We start from the raw sequence: 21,585 nt of genomic DNA on the forward strand, positions 1-21,585 counted from the left end.
ACTGTGCAGTATAGTTTTGTGTATTAAAGTAGTTTTGATATGTATCTTTAGTTAAGAACCAGAGCCAAAGTCTCTGATATATGAGTCATAGAAGGGCCAACATTTCTACGAAGTTACTGAACTAAGACATGACTGAATCCTTACAATAATATGATCTAAATTATCTTGCCCGAGAGTTTACATCGGTAAACTCTCAGTTATAAAGAGGGCCTTTCAGAAACTAAGTTGTCTGTTAGGTCAAAACTAATCATGCATAGTATTGTATGAACATAGTGCAAAGGGACATATGCCAGGATTGGCAAGCCTGTTACCACCAGCCCCACTGGGTTTCTGTCCATGTTTTGAGGAACACATATATTCTTAGTTCACTGCCTTTCTTCATCTGAGTTTTCTCTCAAGGCTTTGGGGCTTGGATGGAAGAACATCTACTTGGATAAATGTTTTCTCTGTCTGGGAGGGTTTCTCTGTAGTGACTGATAGAAGCCTGACTGTTCCTTGTCAAGCCCAACACCCTGTATGAAGTTAGTGTTCCCTGGTTCCAGCTTTTCAGAAACCTACTGATTTATTGTACAGTGCCATAGGAGAAATGATCTTTTTGGGATAAGTGTTATTTATATATTAAGCCTAAACAGGACTCATGACTGGCTGAGAAGGAAATAGAGGCTTACTATCTATTTCTTCTCTATTTATCTGTTTACTATCTGGGTAGCTGCCTTGGGCAGGGTAGAAACATGGGTCTCCCGAAACAACAGGCTGAATCTGGCCAGTCTATCAACAGGCAATTTACATAAATTATTTAACTCTGAGAACTATATGGTTAAAGTTTTACCTGGCAGGAGTTCCCTCGAATGCTTTATCAGCTGCTTCTCCCAGTATTTCAGCTTTTAGGTAGTATAGCATCCGGACTCTCAAAAGCACCCTATGAAAGAACACATTAATACAATACTCTGGCACCTAAGACTAAGAACACATCACCAAATTAAGATAGGGAAATTAACAAGCAGAAGCAGAGGGAGGCTGTCCTGACTGGTTCTTGGAAGTTGGGTTATAAAAAGCCTCTGGGTACAGAATGTGTTGTAGGAGTGGAGACTGCTAAAGGAAGCAGGGGGAATGAGAGGAGAATGCAGACACAGTTCACACCCAAATCCTTTTTCTTTTTTTCCAGACTCTGTATGGGAGTGTGAAAGGATCTCTTTGTGGGTACCCCAGAAACCTAGACTGTTTAAGTGGGGGTAACTTTGGGAAATAGGAGGGCCCAACTCACTTATTACAGTGCTGTTTGAGGTGTTTCTTGTATCCATCATCATGTAAGACCACCTCAGGATTGCAGGTGGCCAGCCAGTCTGCATTCTTCAGTTCTGGGAGCAAGAGCTGGTTTTTTGTCTTTTTTCCTTTCCTCCCTCTGGGAACTGGGGCAGACAAGCCTGAAATGGAGAGATAGTAAGGCAAATATACAGATGAGTCAAAAGGGCTTCAACATGGGCAATAAATCTGGGCTGGGTACAGAAATAGCATGGTGGGTTCTGGTGGACAGACTCTGCCTCAAGTCCACAAAATCCAACATGGTCAGGAAGATTTAATGAGTGCCCTGGGAAACTCAAGGGAGGAATAACCCAGCTTGTCTCTTTTGGGTCTTATGGTCTAGTAGGAAGTAGGAAACCTGAAGCTTTTGCTAAGCACAGAGAAGTACAACACAAGAAAAGGCATGCCAGAAATGACAAGAACAGAATGGTGAAACAAAAAAGGTGAGCCACAGAGCTCGAGGAGTGAGACCCCAATCAAGGAATTCCTGATGGACTCAGGAAACAGAGCAGGAATACATGTGGGAAATGGCAGAGCTACTTCCCCTCTTACCTGAGTGGTTCTGGAGGGTCTGAACTTGCCCGTCTTTGGAAGGTGTGATTAGTTCCCAAATAAAACTCTTGATTTTTTCATCCCCTTTGTAATGCTTGACACAGTACACCAGCAGGGCCCTGCAAATCATCTCCATATCCTTCTCATTCAGGGGCCACTTGAATCGCCCGTGAGTCAGGATGTCCTTCCACCGGCCCCAGCTGGTGGTGAGAATACAATTGGAAGAAGAACCACTGACATACCCTCCATACAGCAGGGATCAAAGAGACAAGATATTCCTCATCCTCTCACAGGTGTATCAGTTACTCCCAAAGCTTTGTCTTGAAAGGCCTACGAGGACTTCATGACTACACTGCCCCACTTGTCTCTAAGGTGATATACACTGGTTCATATGGCTGCTAGACTGTTAAGTGATATTGGGGGCAGAGAATAAGTGTGGAATTGAGAAAGTGCAGCTGGTGTGACCTCTGTGTAACCATGCCTGAATTACAACATTCGTAGCTCTGATTCCTTATAATACATTTCTGGGTGGGAGAGAAAAATCAGTACCAGGCAGCAAACTAGTATCAGAGATTGGCTGTGACACGGGTTTAAGCAGATCACGGTATGTCAATATGTGGAGAATTTGGGGTACAAAGCACAGCTTTCTTTTGCTCCAGCAGATGTCATTGGCCTGTACCTAGGGGGAGCTAGAAGTTCACAGCACAAATCTTCACCAAGGACTTAGAAAGGTGGTGGGGATAACAGAGCTAAGCAGAGCCAGTACCTACCCAAAGATGAGTAGGTTCTTCTCCACTCGGAAGCACTCAGCACGGAGATAGCGTCGGGCTTTGTCACTGAGGCGCCTGGACCTGGTGGGCCTCTCATCTGAGTCACTGTCTAACTCTGAGAACTCCATAAGCTCATCCTCCTCAAAAGAGTTGTAGTGTTTTGTCTGCTTCCTCACACGTGGCCGGTCAATCACCAAGCTTTCCTAGAAATGGAGGAGACTGTGGGGAGGAGGCCCTCTTGTCTTTATTCCCTACCACAGTGTACAAGCACCCCGCTGCCATTCCTCAGGGCACATCTGAGAAAGAATCAGCCCAAGCCAGCCTCTGGCAGGGAAAGCCGCGGATTCCAGGGCACCTTGCCTCATCCGACCTTTCCGATGGATCCAGTCAGAGCTTCAGTCAAGCTCTAAACCTTCCAAATATGCAGAGACTGGTTAACAAATGCTAAAGCTAGCTTTCTTAAGTCTAATAAAATTTTCAATTTTTCCTACCCCTCCCCACCCCTTTAAAGAATTTTTTTGTTGTCCCTATTCAGCAGGAAGAAGTTATGAAGAGTTGTCAACCCAATTCCCTGGGTTGTGGTGTCTGATAATGGTTATTTTACATTATATATATATATATATATATATATATATATTCACAGAATGTTATATTTTATGTTATTTAATCATTTGACAATGAGACATGTCTGCTCTTGAAAGCACCCCCTTTTTGATTCAAAGAAATTGAGCATTGATGTAGTTGCTCCAGTTGTGGGAAGATAGCAACTGGAAAGAAGCTGCCTACTTCATCTACAGACAAAATACTTTCCGGGAAAAGGACACATTATGCAGAATAGTTGACTGATAGCTCTGCTAAGATAGGGTAGACAGTCCTTCGTAATCCTGCTTTGCAAAGGTCTGTCAGATGATCCTGGGCCAGAAGGCTGAAGACAGATGTTCCAGCATTATAAGAAATTAGGGGGCTGTCCAGGTAGTCAGCTGTCTCTATATTTATTTAACTTTGAGAAGCTGTGTTTGGTGATTCCTATATACACTAGGAATGTTTAAGTCGTTCTCAGATTTCTGACAGGGTTGAAGACTAGTTATAGTCTCATAATCAAACTCAATTTGTTTAACATTGAAAGATTATAGGGTATAAGACATGGTTTTCAGATGGTGTTACAGGCTAAAATCTAAACAATCCAGGGACAGAATCGTAATTCTTTAAGTTAGGAATGGTGGTAGAATACTTTATCTAATTGACAACTATGATGGACTAATGCCATTTGCATATCATAATGTATAATTTACATGATTGTTATGGTTTTGTTCAATATATGTCTGGGAGAAGAGATTTTTTTCTTTCTTTCTTTCTTTTATTGGACAGAAAAGGTGAGGTATAGGGATGGGTCTGATGGTAGGTCCTGTTTTCCATTTGGTTCTTGATCTATCAGTAAAGGAGTCATGGGCCAATTACTAGACAGAGGGAATAGGTGGGACTTCCAGGTCTTTGCAGGCAAGTACACAGAAGAGAGGAGAGGGGAGGAGAGAGGAGGGGAGGGGAGGGGGGAGGAGAGAATGAGTTAGAGTTAGTTCACCATGCTTCTGAGGAAGAAAGGTGACCAGCTATGTGAGATCTCAGACAGAGTGGCTATAGGCTGCTCCTACAGGCAAGTGGTTGGAGGTGTTCAGCTGGGATTAAAGGTAACTGAGCAACTAAAGTAGAGGACAGATTTAGTGTGCTGAGCTAAGAGTATTGGGGAGGGGACACTAGCCACGGGAGTTTAATAATGCCCAGCAGTTGAGCAATTAAGGCAAGATGAAATTGAACAACTGTGTATGTGTGTTTTGTATCTGTGGATTCAAGGGAATTTGGGTGGGGGCTGGTAGCACAGTCCCGTCCTGGAGCTTAGGTGGGGTAGCAAAAGCTACTCACAACAACTGCTGTATCTATGAGCACAGAGAGGACAAGCAGAAGGAACTCTCAGGGATTGTTGTTGTTTCTCAGTCCCCAGCCCTGTCACCACCGTTTGTTGTTTCTGCCATCATTCTAGCAAGCAAAACCCCCACGTGCCCAAAAATGGCAGTCTTCTCTTGCCAGGAAAGACTGGAGTGGGGAACCCAGCTGTTTCGCCCAGCTTGCAGAGAGCAGTCTGAGCTCTGGAGACAGGACAGGTGAGAGGATTCCATCTGCTCAGCAACTTTCTGAAGAAAATACATGCTGATACATCCATTATCTGTCTCCTTTAGCTATATCTACTAACGATGTGCTAAAAGGCAAAATTCCTAGCTTAGGAAATTTTATTTCAGTGGCTTTACTGGGCATACAAATGCTCTCTAGCCCCAGTATATTCTTCTCTTTACCCCTTCTATATACACTTCTTCCCAAGGACAGATGAAACTCCAACATTTGACAATGCAGCCCAGGCAGTCCATTTCTAGTGTCACTGTGCCTCAGTGACCCAGTGTCCTGCTGTGGAGTGTTCTGGTTGCTTTTTTGCTGCCTATAGGGTAGGAGAACTCCACCCAACCACCCAACTGTCTTGTTCACAGAGTGGCTCCCTGATGGACTTCGAGCAGGCAATTATAGAAGCCCAGAATCCTCTTCAAGGAGGAGAAACAACAATTTCTATTTGGAGAAAAGAAGCTGGGTTAAGGAACCATCAATAGTTATGCAAACTACAACAGAACAGTTATGTGGGTTTTGCTCACTGACTTAGCTAGAGTATAATAAGAAACTGTCTTCCAGGCCTGTGGGCCACAGAGCTCAACCTACACTTGAGAAAACAGAAGGAAGACTGTTATTCATCCTAAAGTGAGGCAATGGAATCAGGGAGAGAAGAAGGAGAACTAACATTTTATAGGTATCTCATAGCTAGACAAGCAGCAGTGCCAATCATATTCACAATGTGATCATGATTCTGATGTTGGGGTATCAATATCTCCTTTCCCACTTGTCTGGGTACACTCAAGAGGGTTGCATAAAGGCACAGTCTAGTTTTATTCTGGCACCCATTGTCTCTCCTGTGTACAAAAATGGGAAAAAACCTGAGACACTATTAAAAAAAAAAAAAAAAGAACATAAAAGTCAAAGCCAGCAACTATTTCCTTTTTTTCTCCCTTTTGATTGCTAAGAGGTGAGGATATTTTTAGAGAAGTATTGCTCCAATTACAAGTTCTATCTTTGCCCATATTTACCTAACTTCTCCCAAACCCAGCAGACTACATATCCCACTAGCCTCTGTAACATTCTAACAGTTAACATCCACTAAGGGATGCCTGCTTTTATTTAAGAATCCAGACTCCCAAGTAAACAGGAGTTACGTGAGTGACCTGAGCTACGGAAGCATGGCCCATGCAATTTCAACCAAGTGTTCAGTGGAAAAATATGCTGTACCTTTTCATTATTTGCTTCAGTGTCTAATTCAGCTATTTTAGCCCATTTCTGCCAAAAATTAGGATCATCCAAGGAAATATCTGTTCTGTTTCCCGAAGCCACGAAACTAGCCTGTGAAAGAGACAAAAGTTAACAAGTTCAGTTTGAACAGAATACAAAACATACCAAACCTGATTTCAAATGCACAAGAAACAAAAGACATCCACATCAAAACTAAAAACCACAACAGTACTTTGAAAATCTTAAAACAATTCATTTTTCTTCCTTTTAAAGACTGAGTAAGGAAATCAAAATCTCAATTTACAGGCTCATTTTTCTTTTCTTTTTCTTTTTTTCTTTTTTTTTGAGACAGGGTTTCTCTATATAGCTCTGGCTGTCCTGGAATTCACTCTGTAGACCAGGCTGGCCTTGAACTCAGAAATTCACCTGCCTCTGCCTCCCAAGTGCTGGGATTAAAGGCGTGTGCCACCTCCAGCTACAGGCTCATTTTCTTGAGACTTAAAAACTTCAAAGTAAAAAGACAACCCCTTTAGACAATAGCAATGTATTACCTGATGTCTAGTGTGATATAAAAATAGCATTTATTTGCTTGTTTTTGATACAAAGTATAACCAAGTACACATAAGCTGGCCTTAAATTTGCAATACACTTGCTTTATCAGCATACTGGGACTGGAATTAAACTTACTATGTAGTCTAGGCTAGCCTAGACTCTGTGATTCTTAGCCTCTCAAGTATTGGGACAAGAGTTATGCACTGTGATGCTTGACTAAAATGGCATATAAAAGGTTATTTTCTCTCCCCTCCCCTCCCATAAAGACAGGGTCCCATGCACCTCAGGCTGGCTTTGGGCTCATTATAATAGCTAAGGATGATGACTTTTAACTTCTTATCCTCCTTTTTCCATCTCCTCCACCTCTAGTCCTGGGTTACAGATATACTAAGCTCAGTTTTATGTGGTGCCAGAAACTGAATGCAGGGCTTAGTGCATGCCAGGCAGGTATTCTACCAACTGATTTAGATTTCTAACTACCAGGTCCTAAAGGGTTCAATTTAGAAGATTTGTTTTTTTAACTTTCAGTTTTATAGTAAGTAACTAAGTATCTGCTTTAAAAATGGCACTGGGGTGGAGGGCAAGGCCTAGTAGTATACAACTTTAATCACAGAACCTGGGAGGCAGAGAGGCAGGTAAATCTCTATGAGTTTTAAACTAGTGAGAATACACAAAGACCATATCTGGAAAATAAAAAATAAAAAATCCAAAACCCCAAATCAACCAACAAAAACAGCAACAAAAACCTCAAAGGAGGCAATGGGCTGGGTAGAGGCCCAGTGGGTAAAGTGGGTGCTCTGCAAGGGTGGAGACTGGAGTCTGTACCTGTATGATCAAGTTTGGCAGGAGTGGCAGTCACTTCCCCCACCACTTAGGAGGCAGACACAGGGCAAGATGGTAGGATTAATTATCTTGAACCATTGAGTTCCAAGTTTAGGAAGAGATCCTACCTCATAGGATATAAATAAAGTGGAAAATAATCAAAATAGACATCTAATGTCATGTGTGTGCACATGCATATTTTGAACTTCCATGCATATCACACATGTTAAAAGAATGGAACTGGGTTGGAATGAGGTGTTGAATGAGATGCAATTTACCTATATTTTCTCTATTATCACAAAATACTCTCCAGAACATATCTTGACATGAGATAGGAAACTGATCATAACAGGCCTCAAAAGCTCCATGGGAATTAGCAGAGCCAGTAGCCAGGGCAACCTGTGGATAAATCTGCAGAGGTCTGAACCCAGTGACCTGAACAACAGAGGAAGGTGATTCTCAGTCAAGTGGCTGGGAATCTTTTGAAAACCCCATTCCTGTGAAATGAGAATACCTGCTTGAATTTGAGGAATGGAATGTGCAGTCTACGTTCACTCTGACAGTGTTAAAAGAAAATTTTATAAAGGCATGAAGATGTCCACTCAAGGGTTCTGGAGCAGATTTTGTAAAGAGTAGACAGAAAAAAGTACAGACTACTGTCTACCAGAATGTGGCCACTAGCTTCTCTTTACTACAGCCTGTGTCCTCTAAGTGTCTACACATCAAGAGATTGTACTTGGAGGAACAGAAGCTGCATTAATGAGCTAAAAGAACAGCTCCCTTCCCTTCCCAAATGACCACAGGGTGTGGGGTTAGGGGAGGATCACATACCTTGGCAAAAGTAGACCCCTTCCCTTCTGACTGGATGGTGATGGTGTGGGTTCTTCTCTGCAGAATCTGGTCTATATCTTCCTCACAGAACTTGGAGCCTTCGTCTTCCTCATCCATTAAAGCCCCATAAGCACCTTTCCGGAGCAAATCTTCCACTTCCATTTTTGAGAGTTGCTGTACCTGAGCAGGTCACCAAAGTGGAAAATGCACAGGAAAAACCAGCCTCAACTGTGGCCCTCGTGATTCAGGATATAGCTGCTCTACTAACTATACACATCAGGAAGACAAACTAGATGAAGGTGCCCTGGCTACTTTGCAGGGCAGCCAGGCAGGCAGTTTTCTATAGGGAGCCCTGAAACAAAGCCTAACACAAGCGTCAAAGGCCTAACATTCTTCAGGACACTGGTTATCATCAAATGTCATAAGCTATTAAAACTATGCACCACTGGAGAGGATAGACTTGACACCTTATTTTAATATTTAAGTTTGAGTTTATACCTTTAAAGCTTCCAGATGTACCACATGAGTTGAGAAAAATGATTCATTATTAAATAAGTACATTTATAGTGGAAATGATGTCACCCCTTAACTAAAAAAAGGAGCCTGTGCCAAGTGTGATCTTTCAACCACTTGTTGAAAACAGGAAATGGAGTTCAAACATCCTTTCCTGGTTCTAATTAACAATTTGGTTCTTTTTATTTCAATCACAAGAGGGAATTCCATGGTTCCCAGGATGGGCAATTTGGAGTATGATGGTTAACAACACATGCATAGCTAAGGTTATAGAACATCTGTACTAAGATCTTAGCTCTATTTCTGATGCTATAAGCCCAATGATGAAGGACTTTGATATGCTGTGCTGTACTTGAGAACAAATTAAGAATTTTAGCAGTAATTCTTAACCATCTCCAATCCAGACCAAAAATATTTGTTGTCATTGTTTTGAAACTGGGTCTTAATGTACCCAGGTGGGCCTTGAAAATTCACTGCACAGCAGAGGCTTGCCTTGATTGCCTGGCTGTCCTGCTTCCACTTCCCGTGTGCTGGGATTATAAGCATGTGATACTATGCCCAGCTGGACAAAGGTTAATTGTCATACTTCAAGCTAATTTGTTCATTTATTATTCACTGATCATCACACAATGAACACCTTTGAAATACTATACACTGTTAGGGTCATAGGGACACAGACAACACTGACACCCTCACATCACCAAGAAGGTCAAAGCCAAGCTTGGGAGATGGCTTGGTGGTTAAGAGCCCTTACAGAGGCATGGCTGCTCTTACAGAGGCATGGCTCCCAGCACCTACATGACAGCCAACAACTATTTGTAACTCCAGTTCCAGGAGATGTGACACCCTTTCTTGGAATCTGCAGCTACCAAGGCACACACATGGTACACATGATTACATGCAGGCAAGCATTCATACACATAAAATAAAAATAAGTAAATCTTAATAAGAAAAAAGCAGCTCAAAGTCTGGTGTGTGAGATGAGGTAAGGTAACAAATCCATTATAAAAATGTTAGGCCTTTGGCATATATGCATATACATACATACATACATACATACATATTACAAAAAATGTTAAACTTACCAGTTCTGATGGGTGTGGTTAAACTTTATTTAAATGTTATTGCATATTGAGCAGTCCTAGCACACCCTGGCTCCCAGACTGCCTTTATCCATTTAGAAAATGCAGGGACTGCCTCTAGATAGTATTCTGTTATGGGGGTTTACCAAACTATGCTGTGGAGGACTGAGTCAAAATGATGAAAGGGAACCCAGAAACAGCTTTCATAAGGAAAACCCTGAGAAGTGCTCCTTCTTAGTTTACTTCTGACACAGTCTATTTATCCCAAACCAGTCTGACTCAGAGAGCCATCTGCCTGGTGCTGGGATCAAAGGCACATGCTCTGTGCTCGGTGCTCTGGGCAGGTCACTGTACTCACTCCATTGGTGCTGCCCTTTCTGTTGATGTCCTGAAGAATAGCCTTGTCCAGACCCAGCTTCAGGCTGGCCTTGTCAAACATTTCCCGCTCATAGGAGTTTCGAGTGATTAGGCGATATACCTTCACGGCTTTGCTCTGGCCTATACGATGACATCGGGCCTGAGCCTGGGAAGAAAGGTCACACACACTGTCACTATATATATATATATATATTTTTTTTTTTTTTTCTCACATTTCACACAGTTACAATGACAGAAGCCACTGTGGGGTAAGTGGTCAACTTTTACAGCTGATGTCTTGTCATATTGGGAGTTACTCCTTTTTTTACCAACAGGTTCATAGTACTGGGTAGAGAGGCAAAGCAATTGGAAGGACATAGCCGTCCTCTCCCTCAGGCTCATGGTCTCTGTGTAGGCATCTTGGGTGGTGAGGCTCACCTCAGGATGCTGCTCTACCTCTGTGAATGCCTATACTGCTTCTCTTCCATTTTTAAATTTCAAACACTGACAAAACCTGTGAAAAGCATAGTAACCCTTGTGGACAGTCTTGCTTCCTTCCTGCCCTCTCCATAATGGTGACGCAGCAAATCCTAAGCAGAATACTTCTAATCCTTATGTATTTTAATACGGACTTCTAAACGTAAAACATACCGCACCACCAATTCTGTACTTAAAATGAATTCTGTTATTGTCTGCCTGTGGCACTGGAGATTGAACAAGGTCTTACACATTTGAGGCAAGTGTTCAATCTCTAAGCTATGTGCCTCCACAAACAAAATACTTCTCACTATCAACCAATCTTCCAACCTTCCCACTCAGCTGCTAATGCAATGTGCTGGTCCTGTTTTCCCACCTTGCTTACAGTATTTGTGCTTTGTCCTTGAGTGGGTGTTTTTGCCCCTTTTATTTCCTCTAAACTGGAGTTATAGCTTGCAACTTTATTAGATTAAGATCTGATTTTTGGACTGGTACATCACAGATGGGCTTTTAAATTCCATCAACAAGCACATGTTTATTTATCTGTCTGTCTGTTATGAAATAAAAGACCACTGTATACAAGGGTTTCTTTATTACAGGTTACGATCATCTTCATTAATATTTTGGTTGCCCTAATATATCATTATTAGGGTATATTATTAAAGAAAAGCTAAACATTTGATTGGCTTTTGTTATTAGTTCTTTAAGGACACAGTGAAGCCATAATACAGCTCTTATGTTTTTACTGCACCTCGTTGTTATTGGTACTGCTGTTTAAATATAGTCTACAGGAGACTCCTCAGATAGATCCCGAAGCTCTTTCGACATGGTCTAGAAGACTATGGGGAGAGACTCTACAAAATGACTCTGTGGAATTAGCATAGAAGTATCAGTATGATTCAATGGTCAAGGGTGCATGTGTGTACACATATTGTGTCAAAAAACTACAAATAGCTGTGTGTTTGTATCTGTATATTGTATCAAAGATCAATAGTCTTCAATGGTTACCTTGCTTATAACATATTCCACAGTTCTTTTTGTCTGTCCTGTATAAAGCTAGACACACATATTTAAAAAGGATTCTTGTTGTTTTGTTTTTTTCTTCAACAAGAAATGCCCACCCCCAGAAGGCAAGCAGAGAAGGGTGTCCCTGACACTGACCATGAGGGCCGGCCGTGCCATCCATGTGAAGCTTGCAGGTCCCCTTGCAGACCTGAGTGCTTTCTTGCTCTGACTGAAGTGAACCTGAGCAGTGAGATGTCCTTGCTCTCAGGTGAGTGAAGACAGTGGCAGAAGAAAACGACAGCCTCAGATCCCTGCTCCTGTCCCATGGTCTTATTGCAATCCCAGCACCCAGAATAGATTAAGCAAAGCAGTAAAACCATGGCTCAAATGCCAGGCTGTTTAAAGGAAGTTACCATTCCACTGAACATGAATGAGTCTGAATGACTGGGGTTGGGAGGTGAGACTAAGTAGAGAGTCTTAAGTCTGCTCATCAGGTAATCACCCTGGTTAGAATCAGATCCTTCCCTATCTCTATGGCCAAAAATGACACTAGAACCCTTTCTCAGTGCTCAAATGGCATGAAAACAGAAGCCTGCCAAGCAGAGACCAATTTCATGTTGTAATAGCTTATGTAGCTTGTCAACATAATTACATCTAGAATCACCTAAATAATACTAAGCATGCTTGCACGATGTTTTCTTAACAGGATCATTTGAGGTAGAAGACCCATCCTAGATCTGGGCTACACCTTCATTGAGGCAGCCCACATAAAAGGACATGGAAGAGAACTCTGCTTACTCCTGCTGGCAAGTTCATTTCCCTGCAACCACGCCAGTACCAAATTCATCCTCTGAGAACCAGCAGCTGTCCAGCAACCTTTCCCGACTCCAGGGCCCAGTGGGATGGCACTCAACTTCCAGATTTCAGTCTTTCTGCTGTCACCACTTTTTTTTTTTTTTTTTTTTTTAAAAACATGACTCTATTAATTCTGTTCCTTTAGGGAACCCTGACTAATATGCATGGGTGTCTGTCAGGAAAATAATACTATAGCAACCCAAAGAAAGCACTAACTACTGAACACAATGTAAGTTTTTTTGTTTTGTTTTGGTTTTGGTTTTTCCAGACAGGATTTCTCTATTTAAAGGAGCCCTGGTTATCCTAGAACTCACTTTGTAGACCAGGCTGACCTTGAACTCACAGAGCTCGTTCTGCTTTTGTCTCCTGAGTGAGTGCTGGTATTAAAGGCCTGTCCTACCAAGCCCAGCCTATAAGTACTTTTTAATGAGAATTTTCTTCATTGGTGTATGTGTGTGTGTGTGTGTGTGTGTGTGTGTGTGTGTGTATGCGTGTAAGCACAAAAGCAAAGACACGTGGAGGCCAGAGTGTATCATTTTACTGTAGTTCTTGAGACATGTTCTCAGGGAACAAATGCCAGCCAATTTGGCTAGACTGACTACCTGGCCATCAAGGTGTAGGGATCCTTCTGCAGGAATTGTGATTATAAAGAGCCTGGCCTATTAATGTGGACTCTGGGTGACTGACTCAGGTCTTCATGCTTGCACAGTAAGCACTTTACCACCTGAGATCCTCGCCTTTTTTGTGCCCTCTAATCACTCAGGGCTATGCACCCTGTTAGGTATGCACAGACTACATTTGGGAATATGCTTGGAAGTAGGTTTCTTGTATGCAGTAAGGCTACTGGCAATCCTGAAATGACTGAGCAATTAAGTAAATATTCTGGGATGACAGTTACTTCTGTCACTTCTTAGAGAAGAAAGTAATGAATAAGAAAGAGATGAAGTTGAGAATAAACTCTATAGTATTAGAAAGGATATAAAGAATCAAGTTATTAGTGGTGACCAGTGTGTATATGTACCTCCAAATATGTATGCATAGTTAAAGAAAACCATGAATGCATCTGTTTGCATTTACATATGCATTTCTAGACCTATATAGATGAGTGGATAATACATACATACATACATACAAACAAACAAAGATATTTTTTGTTTCTCTAACTGTATACTCTAGCTATTTGTACTTTGAAAACCTAGAAGCAGTGCCATCCTGGTAGCAGTCAACATATCTACCAACTCTTAGATCTTGGCTTCCAAATACAATTCCACACAGACAAATCATATCAGAGAAGTGGCTAATATGTAGAGCTGAAGTTATACTCTTACATTCTCTCTCTCTCTCTCTCTCTCTCTCTCTCTCTCTCTCTCTCTCACACACACACACACACACACACACACAGACACACACACAGACACACACACAACATAAATCTGAAACACACCACTGTATTTCATATAAAGAAAATAACATCTGAGTCAGGCACAGCCACACATAGCTGTGATTATAGCTATTGGAAGTTCAAGGCCAATCTAGACAACTTAGTAAGATCCTGACTCAAAATAAGAATTAAAAAGGGCTGGTAATGTAGTTACCAGTAAATACATGCTTAGTGTGCAAGAACAGTATCATCATATATCACACTCACACACACACACAGCAATTGTAGCACTATCTGAACATCAAAACAAACACTAATGAATTATAATCCACTGAACTAAAGAGCCATGAGTGCATACTGACATAAATCAGAGAAAAAGGAGAAACCTCTGAATCAGTATGTCAACTAACAAACGTGTCAAACCACACTGTCAGAATATCAGCACCCCCACCCCCACCCCCCAGACAGGGTGTCTCTGTGCAGTCCTGGCTATCCTGGAACTCACTCTGTAGACCAGGCTGGCCTCAAACTCAGAAATCCACCTGCCTCTGCCTCTCAAGTGCTGGGATTAAAGGCGTGTGCCACCACTGCCTGGCTGAATAGCAGCACTTTGAAAGCATCAATTGACACCTGGTTCAAGTAAAGATAACTAACAGAAACTAAAACCAAAAGTGAAACTTTGGCAAGAAACAAGCACAGTCCCAGTGTATTTCTTGAAGACTACTTAAAATTTCAAAGGAGTAGGGAAACAATGCGGTCAAAGTGCACCTGACCAGACAAATGAAGACCATGCTTCTGTGATTCTGATATCTGAGAATGATGGTATCAGTTCAGTAGGGACCAAATCTGAACTCACTCTTGAGCAAGCAGACAGCATGCATTAGAAGCAGCCTACAGGTCAGTATGGACTAGAGGATTAAAGAATAATGCTCTTATTTCCTGATTCTAAGAACTACACTATGGTTATACAGGAGTAGGTCTTTGTACATACGGAATAGAGACAGACCCAAGTGTTTAGAAAGTAAAGGGTCTCCTGCCCCTACAGGTGGAGGTGTGGCTGCTGTGTCACATGTGTATCCGTTGGTGCCAGGGATGAGAGAGGCCATGTCTACACCCAGTGTTCTGACAACATCTGAATAATTTGTAACCTAACATTCTCTGAAAAAAGTGACCTGAGAAGTCTGGTGCTAGGTAGGTCTGGATCGGCTCCTAGGACAGGGAGTTCTAGAAGAACTCTGCCTGGGACCATGGGGCCCCTGCTCGAGTGAACTGAGACAGGGGACTCTTCCAAGGGGCCACTCAGGTTGGCCTGTCAATGAGTGAGCCTAAGAAGACCACCAGACAGATGCCATGAGGCCAAGGAGCCAGCCTGAGATGACCACCAGTCTAGCATTGCATAAGCCCTGTGAGTCAGGCCATACCCAAGATGACCCCTGTCCAGTATCATAATGCACAACTGGGGCACAGTACTCCTGAGACCTCCTCTGAGACAACCCCAGACATGTAGAGATCCTGGGTACAACTCAGAGGAGCAAGTAAGTGGTGGAGAGATGAAAGAGAAGAGAAACAGAAGGATGTGGGCACAATGAAAGAGACAGAAATGGAGACTGGAGGGTAGTGAGGAACAGCCAGATGTGAATAGTTGGTGCTGCCATGTAGGACCATGGTGGGGTTCTGGCTTGTGCTGTCATGGGGACAGAAGGGCACATCTGGGTTGGTGGCTCTGCAGCAACAGGGTCTATTACCACCAAAGGCCAGGCAGATGTCCCTGGTGTGGGCTACCACCAGGGATCAAGAAGATGTCTGAGGGTTGTGCAGAACTGGCCCCACCCTTAACCTGGCACCATGGGAGAGCTGGCCCTGCCTGGGAGCATGAATGCAAGAGAGCTGACCCTGCCACTAGCCTGCTACAGTACTTGAGAGTGGGCCCTGCACAGTTCGGGGCTAGGTCTTCAGATCCAAAAGTACAGGACCTCTGTATCCTTGCCAGCATCTGCTGTCACCTGAGTTTTTGCTCTTAGCCATTCTGACTGGTATCAGGTGGAATTTCAGAGTTGTTTTGATTTGCATTTCCATGATGACTAAGGATGTTGAACACTTCTTTAGGTGCTTCTCAACCATTCGGTATTCCTCAGTTGATAATTCTTTTAACTCTGTACCCCATTTTTTAATAGGGTTACTTGGTTCTCTGGAGTCTAACTTCTTGAGTTCTTTGTATATATTGGGTATTAGCCCTCTATCAGATGTAGGGTTGGTAAAGATCTTTCCCCAATCTGTTGGTTGCCGTTTTGTCCTATTGACAGTGTCCTTTGCCTTATAGAAGCTTTGCAATTTTATGAGGTCCCTTTTGTTAATTCTTGATCTTAGAGCACAAGCCGCTGGTGTTTTGTTCAGGAAATTTTCTTCTGTGCCCATATGCTCAAGGCTTTTCCCCACTTTCTTTACTATTAGTTTCAGTGTATGTGGTTTTTATGTGGAGGTCCTTGATACACCTGGACTTGAGCTTGGAACGCTCCTCCATTGCTAGTAGGAATACAAGCTAGTACAACCACTCTGGAAATCAGTTTGGCAGTTCCTCAGAAAATTGGACATAGTACTACCTGAGGACCCAACTATACCATTCCTGAGCATATACCCAGAAGATGCTCCAACATGTAATAAGGACACATGGTCCATATGTTCATAGCAGTCATATTTATAATAGCCAGAAGATGGAAAGAACGGAGATGAATAGATACAGAAAATGTGGTACATTTATACAATGGCGTACTACTCAGCTATTAAAAACAATGACTTCATGAAATTCGTAGGTAAATGGATGGAACTAGAAAATATCATCCTGAGTGAGGTAACCCAGTCACAAAAGAAAACACATGGTATGCACTCACTGATGAGTGGATATTAGTCCAGAAGTTTGGAATACTCAAGATATAATTCACAGACCACATGAAGCTCAAGAAGAACGAAGACCAAAGTGTGGATACTTTGGTCCTTCTTAGAAGGGGATCAAAATATCCATGGGAGGAGATACAAAGTTTGGAGCAGAAACTGAAGGAAAGGCCATCCAGTGACTGTCCCACTGGGGGATCCATCCCATATACAGGAAATTTTCTTCTGTGCCCATATGCTCAAGGCTTTTCCCCACTTTCTTTACTATTAGTTTCAGTGTATGTGGTTTTTATGTGGAGGTCCTTGATACACCTGGACTTGAGCTTGGAACGCTCCTCCATTGCTAGTAGGAATACAAGCTAGTACAACCACTCTGGAAATCAGTTTGGCAGTTCCTCAGAAAATTGGACATAGTACTACCTGAGGACCCAACTATACCATTCCTGAGCATATACCCAGAAGATGCTCCAACATGTAATAAGGACACATGGTCCATATGTTCATAGCAGTCATATTTATAATAGCCAGAAGATGGAAAGAACGGAGATGAATAGATACAGAAAATGTGGTACATTTATACAATGGCGTACTACTCAGCTATTACCAAACCCAGATACTATTTTGGATGCCAACAAATGTTTGCTGACAGGAGTCTGATATGCTGTCTCCTGAGAGGCTCTGCCAGTGCCTGACAAATACAGAAGTGGATGCTAACAGCCATCCATTGGAAGTGAGCACAAGGTCCCCAGTGGAGGAGCTAGAGAAAGGACCCAGGAGCTGAAAGGGTTTGCAGCCCCATAGGAGAAGCAATAATACAAACCAACCAGTACCCCTAGAGCTCCTAGGAACCAAACCACCAACCAAATAGTACACATGGAGGGACCCATGACTCCAGCCACATGTGTAGTAGAGGTTGCCCTGTGGGACATCAATGAGAGGAGAGGCTCTTGGTCCTGAAGGCTCTATGCCCCAGTGTAGGGGACTGCCAGGACAGGGAATCGGGAGTGGGTGGGTTAGTGAGCAGAGGCTGGGGGATGGAATGGGATGGGGGTTTTCCAGAAGGGAAACAAGGAAAGGGGATAACATTTAAAATGTAAATAAAGAAAATATCTAATAAAATAAGCAAGCTCATGGAAAAAAAATATGATATTAATCATTTACCATATTATATATATGGTATTATATATATATATATATATATAATTTATATATGGTATTAAGCTCTTATCATATTAAACTGACTAGATGATTTCTATTTGGAAAAAAAAAACCCACAAACTATAGGACCTCCATGACACAGAACAACAAAAGAACATCTGAGAGAAATCCCAGTGAGGTTCCTGTATTGACAGACTAGCAGAAGCCAGAGGTCTTGTACCTGACCAACAAGGTTTTATAATGGACATCTGCAAGCACAGAAGTGTGTACAAAAGGGTATACTGTGGGCTGTGGGATACACTTGATACTCTATAGTTTCCACAATAAGATTTTTTTTTCTCTGTTGGGGGTGAGGATGTAAGGGTGAAGGGCAGAGATGAGGGGACAGGGAGATGAGTAGGATTGGGGTAAATGATGTGAATTTCACAAAGAACCAATAAAAAGTTAAAAAAGAAGGTAACAGCCCCTAATTTATTCTCAAGTTAAATGTATATCTATGCACACACTCAGAGAAAACGACTGAAAAAAGGGGCAACTATGATAAAGTAAACAGGAAAATACAAACCTAGTTGGTGAAGTCTAGATAAAAGTCTATCCTTTAATCCCAGCACTTGGGAGGCAGAGGCAGGTGGATTTCTGAGTTCGAGGCCAGCCTGGTCTACAAAGTGAGTTCCAGGACAGCCAGGGCTACACAGAGAAACCCTGTCTCAAAAAAAAAAAAAAAAAAAAAAAAAAAAAAAAAAAAAAAAAAAAAAAAAAAAAAAAAAAAAAAAAAAAAAAAAAAAAAAAAAAAAAAAGAAAAGAAAAGAAAAGAAAAGAAAAGAAAAAAGAAATTAACAACAACAAAAAAGAAACTAACTTTCCGGCTGAGTGTGGCACCACATATCTATAAGCCCAGCTATTGGGATGCAGAAACAGGGGCATTATGAGTTGAAAGCCAATCTTTGCTCCACAGGGAATTTGAAGCCTGTCTGGGATATATGAGACTTTGTAACAAAAAAAGAACCAAACAGCCTGACATGGAAGAAAAGAATTAAACTAAGAATCTTTGGAAAAGAATGTTGTTTATATACTGTAATATTATAGATGAAATAACCTACTATAGATTAGTGATCCCTTTTAATAAATTTATTTTTACAAAATGTTTGTCAATAATCTTGATACTACTAGAACTTTATGCTGGATATGATGGAATAAACATGCTGCAGTGATATGCCCAAGCTGTCTCTGCCAGAGAAAGAAGCAGGCTGGCAGAGCCCTCCCTCTGGGTGGGTGTCTGTGATATAAACTGTATAGCATGAATGCTTGTGCTCTAGATACGCATCTATTTCCCAGGTCCATCTGCCCTGAGGGTCTAGCAATGGGCATGCCTAGCAGACAGATCTAGTTTTCTGGTTTGTTTATTTACTTATGTGAGAAGGTCTCATGTAACATAGGCTGGTGTCAATCCTGATATGTGGGTCAAAGCCAACCCTGAGCCCCTGATTTTCTATTCTCACCTTCCAAGTGCCAAGATTAGAGGTGAATGGCATATTTGGCTTTGGATCTTAACCACTAACACTTTCCTCAAATAAAAAGAATAGGGACCTGTGGAGAAATAGCCAGTTCCAAGACCTTGTCAGAAAAAAATGTTACTATGTTTCTGAATATTTTATCCAAAGAAGTGAAAAAGCGCTTGGATGATATTAGTGGGATATGAAGACCATTAGGACAAACAGTGAGGATCCTGGATTATAAAACAGAATACACAGCTGTACCAACACATGCCTATAGTCCTAGCTATTTACGAGGCTGTCAATCTAGGAGCTTTAGGTCAGCCTGGCTAACATAGCAATACCCCAACATAAAACAATCACTAACAAAATACAAAACATAAATATCTATGATGCGCTAACTAAATAAATGCGACAAAAATAATTATTCCCTTTCGAAATATAGAAGAAATGATGGATACAGGTAATACTGACTGAGGGCAAGTCTGTTGGTGGGTGTTAACAGCAATGGGGAAAGTGTGAGAAATTGTATTTGTAAGATCCCAAAATATCTACTCGTAAGATACCTAACTAATTTTAAAAAGTAAAAACTATTTTAAAATTATGAGAATTGGGAGACAGCAACCTAACCAAGTTTAAAATCTCATCACAGGTAACTGGACAGTGAGTGACATCATGTGTTCCGACAGGAAGCACTGAGTCGGATACTATGATTTCTAGGATATCCTTGCCTGCAATCAATTACTTTATGTCTAAGAAAAAATGTGGGCAAATACGAACCAACAGATCAAGGGACAATCTAAAAAGCTGTCAGTACCTTTTAAAGTATCATGGTCATTGAAGTAAGGAAAAACAAAGGCACTGTCACACCCTGAAGGATGCTGAGGGGGCATGACTTCTGATGGAATGTGATACTGAACCAGAAAAGTTTCCCATTCATGGGATTCTTGTGAATCCATTAATAATATTGTATCTGTGTTAATCTACTGGTTCTAATAATTCATTATATTATAGCTATGTAAGATATTAATACCACAGAAAGTAAGGTGGAAGATAAACTTAAAATAAGCTGTTTGACTCTTTTAAAAAGGTAAAAAATTAATCTATACAATAATGATATGAAATATTTAAAGTGTCACTTCTGTCGTATACACTGTCTCCTAGCTCCCTCTACAGGAAAGCATTTAAAAAACACACAAACTGTTTGCTTTGTTTTGTTTTGTTTTGTTTTGACCTTACCTTGGTCAGAGAGAGGGAGAGACAGGCATAAATATAAATAGCCCATTAAAAAATAAATGCTAGTATTTAAGACCAGCCTGTCTACATATTGAATTCCAGGCTAGCTAGAATTAACACAATGAGACAGTCTCACTCCCCAAATGAACGAATAAATGAATGCTAGAATATACACATGTATTTTCTCTTTCTGTTTTTTTTTTTAAAGATTTATTTATTATTATATGTAAGTACACTGTAGCTGTCTTAATGACACACCAGAAGAGGGTGTCAGATATCATTACGGATGGTTGTGAGCCACCATGTCGTTGCTGGGATTTGAACTCAGGACCTCTAGAAAAGCAGTCAGTGCTCTTAACCACTGAGCCATCTCTCCAGCCCCCCCTCTCTATTTTCATTCACCAATATAGATTCCATAGCAGTTCACAGAAATATCCTCGTTCTTTTTTCAAAAGTAAGTATATACTACAGTTTATTCAGTTTTTTACTAACAGATAACTGAATATTACAAGTTTTGTTAATTCCATATATTATGTGATAGCAAATCTTTGATTCTGGGAAATTTGTTGGATAATTCTGGTAAATAAAGGCAGTGATCAATGGGCTAGCAAGATGGCTCAGTGGGTAAAGGCATCTGTCATCATGCCTGATAGCCTTTAGGGTCCCACTGGAGAGAACCAACTTCCACAGGTGTCCTCTGACCTCCACATTTCTGCTGTGATGCACATTCCTCACCCTGATAGATAGATAGATAGATAGATAGATAGATAGATAGATAGATAGATAGATAGAGATAAAATAAAAATAAATAAAACAAAATATAATTAAAAAATAAAGTGATTAAGGTAAATAGTATGGTTGATAAGATACAGATTCTCAACCTTCCTAATGCAGATGCAGATGCTTGCATCCAACCATCGGACTGAGACCAG

The 21,585-nt window shown here is 41.4% G+C and overlaps 1 protein-coding gene and 1 pseudogene across 2 annotated transcripts in view; one reads left to right on the forward strand and one right to left on the reverse strand.

Moving 5' to 3' along the window:
- Nucleotides 1–21,585, reverse strand: part of Chd6 (chromodomain helicase DNA binding protein 6) — a 112,143-nt gene that overhangs the window by 33,792 nt on the left and 56,766 nt on the right. For both annotated transcript variants that reach the window (XM_029536310.1, XM_029536311.1), the window contains exons 17-23: nt 10,161–10,325; nt 8,208–8,387; nt 6,003–6,113; nt 2,625–2,827; nt 1,855–2,054; nt 1,265–1,424; nt 830–919 (exon numbers count right to left, since the gene is read on the reverse strand). In XM_029536310.1, coding sequence (XP_029392170.1) covers nt 830–919; nt 1,265–1,424; nt 1,855–2,054; nt 2,625–2,827; nt 6,003–6,113; nt 8,208–8,387; nt 10,161–10,325 — 1,109 coding nt within the window. The remainder of the gene's footprint in view (nt 1–829; nt 920–1,264; nt 1,425–1,854; nt 2,055–2,624; nt 2,828–6,002; nt 6,114–8,207; nt 8,388–10,160; nt 10,326–21,585) is intronic.
- Nucleotides 14,910–15,033, forward strand: LOC115063738 (annotated as a pseudogene).

This window comes from Mus pahari, chromosome 3 (genome assembly GCF_900095145.1).
Source record: "Mus pahari chromosome 3, PAHARI_EIJ_v1.1, whole genome shotgun sequence".
In the NCBI taxonomy this organism is placed as follows: Eukaryota; Metazoa; Chordata; class Mammalia; order Rodentia; family Muridae; genus Mus; species Mus pahari.